General features: G+C 38.1%; 1 protein-coding gene across 1 annotated transcript; it reads right to left on the bottom strand.

Annotated features, from left to right (window-relative positions):
- Window positions 1–6,483: 6,483 nt before the first annotated feature.
- Window positions 6,484–6,924, bottom strand: LOC143595662 (uncharacterized). Its single transcript, XM_077074628.1, has one exon. The coding sequence runs from the start codon at window positions 6,922–6,924 to the stop codon at window positions 6,484–6,486; it is 441 nt and encodes a 146-aa protein (XP_076930743.1).
- Between the last annotated feature and the right edge of the window lie 9,738 nt (window positions 6,925–16,662).

The following is a 16,662-nucleotide window of genomic DNA, read 5'->3' as shown; positions in this document are numbered from 1 at the left end:
TGTGTTCATGTCAACCTTCTTAAGATTTGCACTAGATTTACGGTCCTGACGCCTTACTTCTTCTCCGCCCGCCGGTTTAGTCCATCCCTGACGATCTCTCCACTGGCGTCGGAAACTCCATCTCTGTCAATCTCCCCATCTCCGTAATCACTAAGCCGGCCATCAGAATGCTGGCCAGGAGAGGCCGAGTCAAGAGAATCAACTATTAATTATAGTTGTGGTCGTCTTTGAGATTTTTTATACTGTTGTTCTTGATTAGTGATTTTCCAAGGAATTTGATTTTAAAGTTTGTTTACCGGAGTATGATAATGTGATAAAAAAGATATGCTCCCTCTTTGAATTGTTTAATATGTTGAATAAGTTTAAAAAAATCAGTTTATTTAAATTTATGTTTATTTTACAAGTTTGCAGGCGTTAAAAAACAAACAATCTTCTTATTGCAGACTGCAGATATTTGGTCCACCTCTTCTGTTGCAAATGTTTGCAGATATGGTCTGCAGACTGCAGACGTTGTACCTCTTAAAAAATAAACAGAACCTAAAACTAAACTAAATGAACAACCATTGCCACCCCCCCCATCATCGTCGCCGCCCACCACCACCGACCACTATCCCAACACCACCACCACCACCTCAAGTCACCATCAATTTTATTTTTATTTTCTTATCTATCAAATAAAATAAAGTAATAATTTATTTCACTCTCGTATGGCAACCAAACAAGAAAATTGAATGGTAATGATTCACTTAATTACTTCGTCCATTCTATTCTCATATCTATTTCATTCTCTAATTCATTTTCCATTTTATTATCGTATATCAAACAGAACTTAAAAGTATTAAGAAAAGGGTTTTCTCAAGGATCTAAACCACAATCCTTTTTTTTGGGAGGGTGGGGAAGGCAAATATATTTTTTGATAGTAAGATATAAAGCAATTATAACAATGTATAGATTCAACTAATATAAAAACTTAATTTTGAAATCTTCTCGCTCCTCTTTACTTGAGTCTCTTTACTTTGGGTCTTATCTTATCTTATCTTATCTTACAATACTAATAAAAGAAAATGTTAAAGCTTAGATGTCAGACTCACATTTCAGCTAATTCCTAATCTCTTATCTCATTCATTCTAGCTATTCATGGGTCATGGTTCAAAACCATTTTGTCAAATGGGTTATAACATAGTATGAATTATATTCATTATTGAATCAAGTGTCATTTTCATACCTAAGGTTTGACCAACTAAACAACTTTGGTACATTTTTTTAAATTTCTTGCAAATCAAGTGTTTCCAAAATCATGCTATTTTAGTACTTTTCGTCAACCATGTTTGTTTTTTCCATTAAGTCTACATTAAATTAATTCACAAGTATTTTAAGAATCACAACTAAAATAACAAACCTTATTTATCTTTAACATTTGACAAAACCCGTGTAATACGCGGGTTCAAAAGCTAGTCATGTTACCTATGAAAATATCAATAAAATACTCTAATACAAACGTAAATATGCCTTTTTGCCCGGGAAGTGCGATATCCTCCATGTAAAACATAGAGAAGTTATTAAAAAGTTATTGATGGTAAATATAATTATGAGGGTAGCAAAACTGACTATGGGGTGTATTTCGAATTCATCATTTTTTTTACCACGTTATATGAACGTCACATCACATTTTGTTCCATTAAATACTTCTTAAACTAATAACCATGTTTTTTTCTACAATGGTTCAAATTGTGTTCTGAAATACCGCAAGCTCAAGCGAACCAAATACAATAAAATAAATGAAGATCGTGAAATTGCTCATGACCGTCTCGTAGAGGATTAATTAGTTGAATATCCTCTATATGGCCCTGAAACGCTAAATACAAGAATCCAGATGCAAAATGAGTTATTAGTATCAATATTGATGATATGTAAAGACAATTTTTTTTATTAGGCTAGGATGGTAATGGTGGGTGTTCTTTTACTTCACAACAAAAGTGCACAAATACAATACGTCAACAAACCGGCGTCTGATGGTAGGGTAATATCATTTGTATATATGTGTTATTTTATGTATTTTAATTGTTTATATATGGCGAACATGATTACTTTGAGTTTTTTTATGATTGCAGGTGTTCGAAGCTTAAACGAGCTAATTCAAAGCCATCCAGATGAAGATTAAGTGAGTCTCGAGAAGGCGGAAGCATATATGGATGGTTATGAAGGATTCAAGAAACTTATGGATGAGAAACCCGAAGCCGAAGTGAAAATTGAACAAGACAGGTTAACAGAAAAGTGCGTTTAAGTAAAACGGGCATATCATGTGCTAGAAAATGAGTTACGGGACCCATAATATATAAATTTCGGGTTTCTCGACGAGGACATCTGAATATGAGGTTGTATTAGCTCGCAAGACATGAAAAAATGGAGAAAAAACATGAAGGCTCTAAAAAACGGGAAGAAAACCCTAATTGAAATTATAATAAGTTTTCAACCTCCATTAGAGCGAATATTCAATCCAACAGATCTAGGGCGGATTCCAGAGCTTCTCCAACCCCATCCCGAGCAAGAATTCATCCATGGAGACCAGAACCAACATCAGGTTTAGCGATTCCATCATGGTTCTTAGCTAAAAGCCTTTGTGATCACTTTAGGCTAGGGTTTTGTGTAAACTGATTATGATTGCATTCTATGTGCTTTACTAATTAAGAACTTGATTGAATATATTATTTAATCTTGTTTGCTTTATTGATTGATTGTTTAAACAGTTTGTGTTTTGCTTATCAAATCTTGCATCAACTATTTGGTTGTCTTCATTAACATTTAGGACAAGGTTTTTATGTCATTGATCCAATAATCGCTAGCCATTGCATAGTAATTGGTTATTATAATACAAATGTTAGGCCCCGAGCCCGATTTCCCTACTTAGGCTAGGGTTTTGGATTTACTCGTTCACATAATTTGAAAATTAGAGTTAATTAAAACAAATTGCAGAATATTAAAGTCTTACATTCAACAAAACACAAGTGCTTGTTTAAGCGAAATAACTTAAGTCTTAAATGTTTAACATAAATAACACGTGATTCTTCCTCTTAACGATGCCAGTCTTTCTCTTATTGCCACTTGTCTTCATCAAGCAACCTGCATCATTATATTCACCTACGTGCATACTTACAGTTAGCTACGCTGAGTGAATTCTAGTTAATTAATTAACATACGTACATTCATATCCATACTAGAGTCTGGTCCCTCTGTCTCAGATATTATTAGGGTCTGGTCCCTTCTACCTCAGATATTATTAGGGTCTGGTCCCTTCTACCTCATATACTATTAGGGTCTGGTCCCTCCTACTACTGTCTCAGATATTATTAGGGTCTGGTCCCTTCTGCATCGTATAACGATACAACCATACATGTCCTATCAACCATCCATACATTCGTTTCATACTTTCATTATCATACGTGCATTCTTTCATACAAATATTCTATAAAAATAATAGTCAATATAAAATCACACACGTGTCATACACTTATTACATAGGATAAAGGTATTAACTATCACATAGGAGTATACACACAGCCCCAAAAAACGTTAGAGAGTGAAGGGGCTAAAAACTCACCTGAATCCTGTTACGTTCAAAGTAAATAGTAATCCTCTTCCTAAGTTGTGCATGGCTAACTTTTTAACATATATTTATTCATTAGTAAACCGTGTATTAACTAACATAATTAATTAAATTTGGACTTTATTAATCTAGCGTACTTGATAAGCTAGACATGTTTGTTTGGGGCTAACGAATATAACAGGATAATTTTGTTTAACGATGGTCTTTATTTCGCGTTCATTCTCTTCAATTATATATATATATACACACTCCTCTCCCTTATTATATCTATGTTAATCCCCTTTAATACAATATTATATTAAAGGGGATTAACATAGATATAATAAGGGAGAGGAGTGTGTATATATATATAATTGAAGAGAATGAACGCGAATATATATATATATATATATATATATATATATATATATATATAGATATAGATATATTTCTTTTCTTAACTGGATCTTTTATCTTAAAAACTATCGGGGCAAACAGAGGTGACGAGGTTGGTTAGTTTGGTTTATTTTGTTGGATTATCTTGTATTAACTAGGAATAGGCCTACATAGATCTTGGGCTAGGGTAGGTCAGGCCCAATAGAGTATAGTGGCCTTTGGGCCCAACTATATGAGTCCAGTCGCATAGAGGCCCAATCCAATCGCATGGACCAAACAATTAGCATCGCATGCCCAACAATTCGCATCGCATGGCCCAAACAATTCGCATCGCATGGCCCAATAAGTGGGTGGGATTCGAACCTGCAACCTCTCACTCTCACATTAATGCCTTAACCACTCCACCAACTATGACTGGATATTTAAAGATCCTTCCATGTTAATTATATGCTCATTAAATATGTTTCCTTTCCTTTCCCTCTTCTTTCCTTTTTCTTTTCATTTCTTTCTTCTTTTCTTCTTTTTTTCTTTTTCTTTCTTTCTTTCTCTCGCACTCAAGAGCTGCTGCTCTTTATTATTATTATTATTATTATTATTATTATTATTATTATTATTATTATTATTATTATTATACTCAATAAAGTTTGAACCTTTATCGGTTCTTAAGACCCGTTTTCGCTAGATCTAGAAATATAAACGAGCCGAACCTAACTAATGAGTCGAATGAATCCGACCCCTAAAGTTCATATTTTAATGTCAAGTTTATAGTTTTATTAACCTTTAGGCCCCGATCTAAGGTTCTACCAATTTTCATGGAGAAGCGACATCAAATGAACCACCTTTATACTACAAGCGTACCTCTAGCGAAGTTCGTTTTATAGTTTAGTATTGACACGAGCTAGATCTTGTTTTTTCTTGTTTGGATGCGAGAATCACTAAACCAACTTGGATCTCATTCTCGGGTTTCAAAATAAGGAAAGTGTGTGTTGGTAAAGATGGAATGGTTATAGAATTATAAGATATAGGGTTTTAGGAAAGGTTTAAGGGGTATTTATACCCTCAACTCATGGACCTTAGGTCCATTAGTTTACTAAGCCCATGTTTATTGTTAGGTCTACATCCATTTAAGTCTACCATCTCTCATATTAATTTATTATTTATTCTAGGAAAATTAAATAACAAAGTTTATTTAAATATTACATTATTTATTATTTCTAAAAAGTCGGACGTTACAAGTCTACCCTCCTTAAAAGAGGTTTCGGGCAAGTCTACCCTCCTTAAAAGAGTTTTCGTCCCCGAAACCCATCTATTACACAAACAACTCGTGATAAAACCTACGCATCTCATCCTCCACTTCCCAAGTGGCGTCTGATCCTTTACGGTGTTTCCAAATGACCTTTACCAATGGAATGACCTTGTGACGAAGTTGCTTATCTTTACAGTCAGCTATCGCAACTGGCTCCTCGATGTAATTCAACCGTTCATCTACCTATATGTCTATTAACGGCACGTGAGACGTGTCGTTAATGAGACATTTCCTTAAGTGAGAAATATGAAAGGTAGAGTGAATCCCTTCCAGTTCTACAGGTAGTTCGAGCTTATACGCCACTTCTCCTACACGGGCGATGATTTTGAACGGTCCAATGTATCATGGACTCAGTTTTCCCCTCTTTCTAAAACGAATAATCCGTTTCCAGGGCGAGGCATTAAGCATCACGTTATCGCCAACGTTAAATTAAATCGGTCGTTGACGCTTATCAGCATAAGACTTCTGACGGTCTTCAGCGGCTTTCATTCTTGCCTTGATCTGATCAAACATATAGGAGGTTTCTTGCACAACTTTCAAAATACCAATCTCCTTCTAACCATTCTCTCCCCAACAAACAGGAGTTCAACGCCTTCCATACAAAATCTTGAAAGGAGGCATACCAATGCTCGAATGGTAGCTGTTATTGTAAGAGAATTCTGGTAGATGCAAATGATCATCCCAACTTCTTCCAATGTCTAGCACACATGCACATAGCATATCCTCAAGGGTTTGGGTAGTCCTCTCAGACTGTCCATCAGTTCGAGGATGATACGTAGTGCTAATGTTCAGTCTTGTTCCCATCGCTTCGTGGAATCTCTTCCAGAATCTAGTAGTAAAGCGAGTATCTCTGTTGGACACAATCGACAACGGCACCCCATGCTTTGTCCCCACTTCTCTAATGAACACATTCTCTAACGTTTCTGACGAGATGGCCTCTCATATAGGTAGAAAGTGAGCACTCTTGGTCAAACGGTCCACAATCATCCAGATGGTATCATGATTTTTAGCTGTACGCGGTAGCTTAGTTATCAAATCCATGGTGATGTGCTCCCCTTTCCACTCGGGTATTTCCAAAGGCTGCATCTGGCCATACGGTTTCTGATGTTGCCTTAACCTGTAGACAAGTTAAACACTTGCTGACATAATCAACTACTTCGATTTTCATACCCGGCCACCAATAATCCTTTTTCAGGTCTTAATACATCTTTGTGAATCCTGGATGAATCGAGTATCGAGACTTACGAGCCTCGTCTAGAATTCGACCTCTAAGATTACCGTGTCGCGGAATCCACATCCGATCGAATATGATCTTTACACCCTGAGTATTATCGATCAAATCGGTATGTTGCCCGTAAATCCTCTCTTTCTTCATTAACCCTTCATCTGCAAGCACTTCCGTCTGCACTTTACTAATCTCATTAAAGAAATCCGAGTTGACGATCAATTTGTAGGACTTCACCGTAGCAATAACTTCTTCATTATTCCGGCTTAAGGCGTCAATAACCACATTAGCCTTTCCTGGGTAATACTTGATATCGCAGTCATAGTCTTTATTGAACTCTAGCCATCTTCTCTGCCCCATATTCAACTCTTTCTGTTCGAAGAAGTATTTCAAACTCTTGTGAGCTATATACATAGTACACTTAGTACCATACAAGTAGTGCCTCTAAATTTTAAGAGCATGCACTACAGCTTCTAACTCCACATCATGCGTCGGGTACGTACTTTCATGCATATTCAACTGTCTGGTCGCATACGCTATGAGTTTTCCTCGTTGCATTAATACCCAACCTAATCCTTGATGCGAAGCATCAGCACAGACTACTAAATACTCGTTACCGTTTAGCAAAACAAGAATTAGAGCCTGTGTAAGCATCTTATTCAATTCTTCAAATGCCTATTCCTGATATTTACCCCAATTGAACACCACAGTCTTTCGGGTCAACGGTGCGACTATCTTGGAGAAACCTTCAATGAGCCTCCTATAATGGCCAGCAAACCCTAAAAAACTGCATATCTCAGTTGGGTTTTGCGGAGTCTTCTAATTCTTTATCACTTCAATCTATGCTATGTCCACAGTAATCCCCTCGGGATTGATTATGTGACCTAGAAACTGTACCTCTCACAGCCAAAACACGCATTTCGAGAAATTGGCATACGGTTTCTCGTCCTTTAAGATTTCTAACACTTTTCTCAGATGCTTAGCGTGGTCAGACTCGATTTTTGAATAAATTAGTATAACGTCAATGAAAACGATAACCGACTTGTCTAACATCGGCCGACATACCCCATTCATCATATCCATAAATGTCGCGGGGGCATTCGTTAGACCAAATGACATCATGAGGAGCTCGTAGTGTCCATACCGCTTCCGGAACGCTGTCTTAGGGATGTCTGCCTCTTTCATTTTCAATTGATGATGGCCCGATCTAAGGTCTATTCGCGAGAACCAGCTAGCACCTTGCAACTGATTGAACAAGTCGTTAATCCGTGGCAACGGATATCTATTACTCACCATAAGCTTATGCAATTCGCGACAGTCATTGCACATTATCATACTTCAGTCTTTCTTCTTAAAGAACAATACCGGCGCGCCCCACGGGGAAACACTCGGTCGTATGAAACCTTGTCGAGGAGTTCTTGTAGTTGGGACATCAGTTCTTTCATCTAGGACGGCGCCAAGAGGTAAGGTTCTTTGGCAACGGGCTGTGCTCCTGGTAGTAACTCAATCTGAAATTATACCTCTCGTTCCGGTGGTAACCCCGGAAGGTCCTCAGGGAACACTTCTGGATAGTCGCACATTACAGGAACATTTTTCACTTCCTTCGCCTCCGTCGAAGCGTCGACAACATATGCCAGGTAGGCACCGCACCCTTGCCTTAACATTTTCTCGGCTTTTATCATCGAAATGACGTTAAGCCCCATACTTTCCTTATCACCAAAACCGTCACTGCACCACCATCCAAGGACTTTAACCTTATCAACCTACTCTTACACACTATCTAAGCCTCATAATCCGACAACCAATCCATTCCCAAAACCACATCGAATCCTTCTGAGGTCATTACATAAAGTGTAATAGGGAACTCATGTCCCTTTAACTCTATCTTACCATCCTTAACCATTCTCATTATCCTAAAAGATGTATCACTAGCCGTTTCTACCACAAAAGTTTCAGGCACACGACAACATGTCATTTTAGCTAACTTACAGAATGTAACATCTACGAAACTTCTATTAGCACCTGAATCGAATTAAACAGAAGCAGAAATACCGTTTACTAGAAGTGTACCTGTCACAACATCGGGGATCTGCTTCGCCTGCTCCTGGGTCAGCATATAAGCTCTGGTCTTCGGCCTTATCTTCTCAGCATCTATCTTCCCACTACCCCCAGCTTCATCTTCAGTACACTCTCTCACAAAGTGACCTGGGTCAGCATATAAGCTCTGGTCTTCGGCCTTATCTTCTCAGCATCTCTCTTCCCACTACCCCCAGCTTCATCTTCAGTACACTCTCTCGCAAAGTGACCTGTCTTCCCACACTTGTAACACGCGGGTTTAGCAGTACGATTCAGAGCATAATGGACCACTTTCCCACACCTATAGCACGCATTCAATCCCATCCTACACTCTCCACCATGAGCTTTTCCACACTTATGACAAACATCATTACTTTTCCCCGCTTACATTCACCACCGTGCATTTTTTCCTACATGTCTGACACGGGTTCTTCTCATACACATTACGTTTCTTGTCCCTAGGGTTCCACAGCTGAGAACCGTGCCTTTTTCCACGAGTATCCCACTTCTTGTCTTTCTTCTTTTCCACCACAACTTCGTTCACCGCTAAGTCATCGTAGACCAATTCCGCAAGTTCAACCGCAGAATCGAAAGTAGCGGGTCTACTTGCCCTGACTAGTGTGCGGACGTTTTGTGTAACTCCTCTCACATAACACTTGATCCCCTTAGCTTCAGTATTCACCATCTCAGACACCAGTCTTGGCATACGGTTAAACTCAGTAGTATAATCGCAGTGTATCATCTTTCACACCTTCAAGTTCAAAAACTTCGTCTCTGCCCTCTCACCTTCAGCATCAACACAAAACCTCTTCATGACCATCTCTTTCAATTCTTCCCATCTCATAGCCTTAACTTTAGCAACGGTCTTTCTTTGCTCAACAATTTCCCACCAGAACGTAGCTTCATCACCAAATGACTAAGTAGTGAAGCCTACAGCTTGGTCGGGATGGCACTTGCTAATACGAAAAACCTTGTCCATTGCAGTTATCCACTGAAGAGTAGCGATTGTGTCGCCCACACCAGTCAGCTTAGGCGGGTCACAACCCTTGAAGGTCCTGTAGCTGCAACCACCTCGGCCTCTCTTCCCATCGTTAACCTTCACAGAACAAACCTCACTTGACGCCTCAATCTCAGTCTTAGTATGCTTCTTACTACTTTCCCCGGTCTTCTCAACAGTCTTGGTACGGATTTCAGTAGACTTGTCTGGATGGAGATTCTTCACTGCAGCTGCAGCTGCAACTACCTGGGTGATAGCATCTTGAATAGCAGGGTCGAGCTGATACTCTTCCTCTCTCACAGTCATGCTCCTTTCTTCACTAGGGTCAGTAATCAGTTCTTTAGAGGGTACTCGGTGGATACACGGTCTATCACGGCCTCCCGTGCGCCCTCCTTATCCAGCAGTAGTCTTAGCACCAGCCATTTGAATTATAAAGGAAAAACAGAAACATCATCACATGAGAAACTATTTACTACAAGGATAGTAAGGCTGCAGGTAATAACAGTGGCCAGCGGTGACTAGCTGCTCACGTTACTCTCCGTGCCCTATACACTTCCTTTCATGAGTCTACTTGTGCTCGTTTCTACTTGTAACAGCTAGTTAATCAAACATTTCAAGTATAAACAAAAAATTCTATTTCTCACAATTCATATAACTTCTTTACTTATCCCTACATTATACACGAAGTAAATCGTGTATTAATCTTGCTTGAGTGACACATTGCATTCTCGGACTAGCATCTTCTTCCTTTTCTTATTTAAGTCCCATTCTCTGTTCGAGTCTAAGCATGTAGGATGCTTATTCTCTTGAATTTATGCTCTGATACCAACCTGTAATGCCCCCGAGCCCGGGTGCCCTACTTTCTTGCGGGTTAGATTTACTCATTCACATAATTCAAAAATAAGAGTTAATTAAATAAAATTGCGAAATATTAAAGTCTTACATTCAACAAAACACAAGTACTTGTTAAAGCGAAATAACTTAGGTCTTAAACGTTTAACATAAATAACACTTGATTCTTCCTCTTAACCGATGCCAGTCTTCCTCTTATTGCCACGTGTCTTGATCAAGCAACCTGCCTCATTCTATTCACCTGTGTGCATACTAAAACTCAGCTACGCTGAGTGCGTTCTAGTTAATCAATTAAAATACATACATTCATATACATACTTATACGTGTCCAAATATAGGTATTTCATACATCACTTACTATTATTCATTCATATATACTTTACGTACATACATACGTACTTATATACTTTCTTTCATACTTTCCTATGGTATACGGTAAGCTATTCCATTTCTTCCATCTCAGATATTATTAGGGTTTGGTCCCTCTGTCTCAGATATTATTAGGTTCTGGTCCCTTCTGCCTCATATATTATTAGGGTCTGGTCCCTCCTACTACTGTCTCAGATATTATTAGGGTCTGGTCCCTTCTGCATCGCATAACCATACAACCATACATGTCCTGTCAACCATCCATACCTTCGTTTCATACTTTCATTATCATACGTGCATACTTTCATACAAACATTCTATAAAAATAACAATCAATATAAAATCACACATGTATCATACACTTATCACGTAGGATAAATGTATTAACTATCACATCGGAGTATGCACACTGCCCTGAAAAATGTCACAGAGTAAAGGGGCTAGAACTCACTTGGATCCTATTACGTTCAGAGTTAATAGTAAATCCCTTCCTGAGTTGTGCATGACTAACTATTTAACATAAATTTATTCATTAATTAACCCTGTACTAACTAACATTAATAAACTAATATAATAATATAAACACTGAGACGCTCATATGATGTATCAACAAACTCCCCCTCGTCTCGAGCTCTTTATACTTTACTTCTGGAACATCTTCTTTTTCCAGTCATTACAGCTATGGATCTTGAACGCATAGCAAACACGAACAATTCGTTGAAACTTCATCGCCAGATCATAGTCGCTTACATTGGCAAATCGGATCTGATTATTGAATAGTGCTTCGTTATCAAACGCTGGTAATTTAACGAGCCACATGGGATCAATAACACGTATGAACTTCGTGTTCAATCCTGAACCCAATACAATTACCGCTTCACCCGTTATGTATTCATAATACCACCTGTTGAACGTAGTGAATAGACTCTGAGGAAAGGTCTTCATCGGTGCCCTCTTCATCGTCTTCGGTGGCTTTACCTGCAATATCCTTTTCCTCCAGCCCATGTGCGGATCAATCTCATCAATATACTTATGAGTTAGCACCTGAGGCTTGAAGATCTTGAAACTATAACGGGTTTAATGCAAGAGATGATCATAGACTTGGTTTTAAAAAGCAAGAGGCGAAGAAAAGCGACGGGGTTTAAAACAGAAGCGTGAAGCGCCAGCGCAAAAGCGAGAGCTTTTCGTACTCGAGGCGAACACATTTATATAATTTTTATATATGTATATATCATGGGTTTTTAGCATCTTGACTCATGATGTAGCTATATTTAAGCATTATATATGATTTAATATATAAACTACCTACACATACGACCTAAAAAACATATTGTACAACATTTAGATGCTTAAAAACCATTTGCGTATGAAAGGCGAGCGCCTCACCTTCGCTTTAGGTCGCCTTTTGCCTAAAAAGCTCGCATCAGGCTCGCCTTTTGAACATTGCTAGCCTTGACTAGCCTAAAGTGAAGAGGCCCTCGCCTTAGGTCGCCTCTTGCCTCGACTCGCCTTAGGCGCGCTTTTTTAAACCAAGATCATAGAACCACGAAGCTCATTGGTCGTTTCCCTGATTCATGGATGGTTGGTTGGCCAAGGTTCTCACATCACATATTGGCATTGTCAGCACGTCATGTATACCCTTAAAATAATAAATGCTGTGCTCCCACTTGATCATGTATACTTTAAGCTCTGAGTCATACTGCCACACCACCATATCACCTTTGACATTCTTCGGACTCTTGTACTTCTTCATTTGGTATACCGATGATCGAACCTTCCTTTGTTTCACTTCTTCTTGTTCGTTATATCGAAGTGTCTCGATCATCTTGTTTATGCGTTTGACGGTGTGGTCAAACATACTATCCAAAGCACGTTTCCTCTTCTTTTCTTTTGTGGATAGGTGACTGGTCTTGGCTTCTTCATTCCACTTATCTCTTTCTTCTCTCATACGTTTCTCTGCTGCTTCAAAATGTTCAGTAGTAAAGTATGGAATACCTGAATCATTGTTGTTCAAAGCATACATATCGGGATACTCCTCAGCAGTTACGTCTTCCACCTCAACTTCATCATACTCTGGCACATTCCCACGTGGAATGCCAGGATTACTACTTTCCTCAAACTCAATGTAATGTCCACCAACTTTCCCAACTGTTACACCTCATCTTTTGATCCATAAGCAGGGAAATTTGTTCTTTGGTAAGATAATTATAAAAAAACTCACCCTCTTCGATCTCATCTGTGTTTACCATACTCCGCACAACGCCATCCATACCCACAAAAATAATCATATTAGCCGCAATCGTATCGATCGACTTAGCTCTCGTGTAATCCTTATAAGGAATAATTTGCAAATTATTCCCCCCACTACCACCAACACCACTCGATCCAGCCTTATCACCTGCCGACGATGTGTTACCACCGCCGGTTGCTGGTCACTAGCACCACCATCATCATCTTCTTTACATGTTAGTTGAAGAATGATGTCATCCTGCTTCTTAATCCTATCCCCCTAAGCAGCAACCAGAGCTTTCAACTCCCTGTTTTCTTTCTGAATATATGGAATATGCCTAAACATATTCCGCTGCTCTGCCCGCTTCTGATCTTCAAATAAACGATCGGCTTGCATCCGTGTTTGTTTCAGATGGATCAGATTCATCATGTTAAACAACTGGGCATTAGGAGACATGTGATAGAAGTTTGGGTGTACTGGTTGCATCCCTGAGGACGATTGAAAGACATAAACGAGTGCTCAGGTCGGGGCAACATAGTAGGACTTGCTAGTGTAGTAGCTTGCGGTTGAGGGCTTGGCATTTGTGCAAGCACACTCTAAAGAGTATCTCCAAAATGAGGATCGGACATTGCTGTCGTCATCAATATTATAGTCAGAGGCACTGGAGATATAGGCATCGGAACTGGTGTCGGAGAACGAGGAATAACAGGAGTAGTAGAAACAGGAACAGATACAGGTGTAGACGGTCTAACAGTCGGCATAAGAGGTTGACTCAGAATCTCAACCCTAGTTCCATGTCTAACCCTCTACTTCTTTGGTTTATCGCCCTTCTCAACCATCGGCTCCCTTCCCTTACGCTTACGTTTTTCAGCATAAGTTAAATCAACACTAGGACCATGACCACCATCATTACCACCATCATCACCACCACCTGTACCACCATTGCCACCCTCCCGCTCCGAATCAGAATCATCATGAGCCCGACGATCATGAGGTGGGGCCTCGTAATCAATATTGGCAAGATGGCCAATCAATCGCTTATACCTCGGCCAATCTTGGAGACTCTGGTTCTTGTATGTACATAAATGTCTCATCATCTACAGATTAATATGTTCCAACTTCATCAAATCATCGAGCTTCATTGGATCCTTGAATAAAGTAGGCTACAAGTCGTTGATTATCAACTATAGAAACCTTGGATACATTAAAAACTTTTGTTGGCTCGTGCAATTTTCCTTCAGATGATAGAAAACCAATTCAGAGAAATTGAATGGTTTGTTCAGCAGTAAAGCAAAGAAAGCCGATAACAACATTATGCGGCATTCGTCGTATCCAACTTTTCGACCTCCAAGGAAATGAATCAAAAAGTGTAATAGATACTTGTGCTGTTTGTACAAGTTTGCCTTGTTGTACATAGAACGATCCAAACTCCCCTTATACCTTATCCACATAAACAAACCACGAATTAACCCCCGATCAAACTCACAACGGTCATCAATCGTACCTCGAAATCCCAATTCGTCTCTAATAACCCCAACATCCATAACCACCGGCGTATCTTGTATAGTAGCTTCTATCTGGTTCTCTATCTCATTAAACCGAGTAGTATCCCAGAACGTCCTAATAATACTCAGATAAAATCAACCTGTCTGTAGATATCTCCTTGTAAATTCTTTATTGTAATAAGAAATTGATCATGCCCCCAAACATCGGTGTACCCTCGAAGTTATCCTGTAAGAAAGAACATATATTGTGTTTCTTGTCCCATGGTAACAAAACAGGTGCTACTTCTTCTTGTACAGCTTCCTGAACTTGAGCTTGAACCTCAGCTTTTGGTTGTTGTTCAGGAACAGCTTCAATAGTTGTTCAGGAACAGGATTAGGTACGTTCTCGTCAGCCATACTATTAAAAATAATACGTTAGTATTAAAATAATCAAACATAATGTTTTCTGATTAACGAATGACCATACATTCGTTAGACTTAACTATACGAATGATCTCATTCATATAGTAATGCTTTAACGAATAAGCCTGTTCGTTACCTTAACCATACATTCGTTGCTATAACGAATGACTCACCTATTCGTTACAAGTAACGAAAGATGAATCATTCGTTATGACAACGAATCACTTACCTATTCGTTAAGACAAACGAAAGATAAGTCATTCGTTACTCAAATGAATAACCACATTCGCTAAGCTAGCGAATGGCTTGGTTATTCGTTCTACTATAACGAATCAGATATTAATAACTTAATTTTGACAATTAAAAGTCAAAGTCCAAATAAACCAGACATTCAAAAGTCAAAAACGATGAGTATCGTCTAAAACTAAAACAATTCATATTAACATCTCAATTACTCCTAATATACTGAATCGAAATTGATTCAAATATACTAATACATTAGCAAAATTCTCAAATTATCTGGAATCAGTGATCATTGGATCAGTTTATAATTATTTTAAACCCGTAAACTATTTCCTCAATTTAAACCCTAAAACACTTTTCAAATCCTACAAATCTTGAATCACAAGAATCGCTGTTACCTGTTGATCATCAATATATCAGTCAATTTGGATAACAATGAAGGTAAGGATTGTAAGAAAATTTTGCAAGAGTTCGGCTTGTGTTTTGACGAAATAGTGTTTGGACGAATGACCTTTCCATTCATCACCCGGGGATTATAACCCCTTCAATAGTTGCACACGAATCAAGGTGATTCGTTAATTTTGAATTAACGAATGATTCCATTCGTTAATATAAACCCGTTATTCGTTTATAATTCACACGAAAGAGTCACATTCGTTAAGGTTTTAACGAATAACACCCACATTTATTGAATTATTAACGAATAATATTTTAAATTGTATATTCATTACAATAGTACACGAATGACTTCCCATTCTTTAGATCAGCGGAAGCGAATATGCATTCCATAACGGATGAGTCCAAATGTTATGGATAAGGACGAATGACTAGTCATTCGTTAATACTATTATAACAAATCACAAGATCCGTTAACGAATGAGTAATAAACTCATTCAATGATTTAAATAATCATTTAATTTCCAATTAGGGTTTTCAAATGAATTAAATAATTAATTAATTCCCAATAGGGGTTTTAATTGAATAAAATAATATTATTTACATTATACCCGATCAATTGTTGATCGGAAATGATTAACTTAAGCAGATTTTACTTTAAAAAAATAATACGTTAAGCACGAATTAACTTAAATTGGGGTAAATCTTTTTGTTTTTGAATTAATTGTTCGCTAGCTCGGTAAATAAAAAATAATGCTATTAAAAGTAAAATCTTGTTGAATTTTAAAATTTTTCCAAACAAAAATGAAATACCGTAAATGTAAAGCAATAAACAACAAGACTATTAGAGCAGTACATGTTTTGGTGAGTTCGAGTAGAGAATCATATTGATAAAGAAATCTCTAAGTAACACTTAAATTTTGATATTATTGTACATGTAACCCAACGATGATTGCTGATATAGTTATCCTCTTATAAACAGATTTTTCGGAAACTTTACGATATTTATTTAGGTTCAATTAGGCACGAAACTTATGTGGACCCCACCTATCAGATATAACATTTCTATTTCTTATACGGTG

This window comes from Bidens hawaiensis, unplaced genomic scaffold (genome assembly GCF_021521415.1).
Source record: "Bidens hawaiensis isolate Kalapana, Puna unplaced genomic scaffold, B.hawaiensis_p1.1 tig00045429_1, whole genome shotgun sequence".
Classification (NCBI taxonomy): domain Eukaryota; kingdom Viridiplantae; phylum Streptophyta; class Magnoliopsida; order Asterales; family Asteraceae; genus Bidens; species Bidens hawaiensis.
Note: the sequence above shows the minus strand (reverse complement) of the source record. Positions and strands in the feature narration are given on the sequence as shown.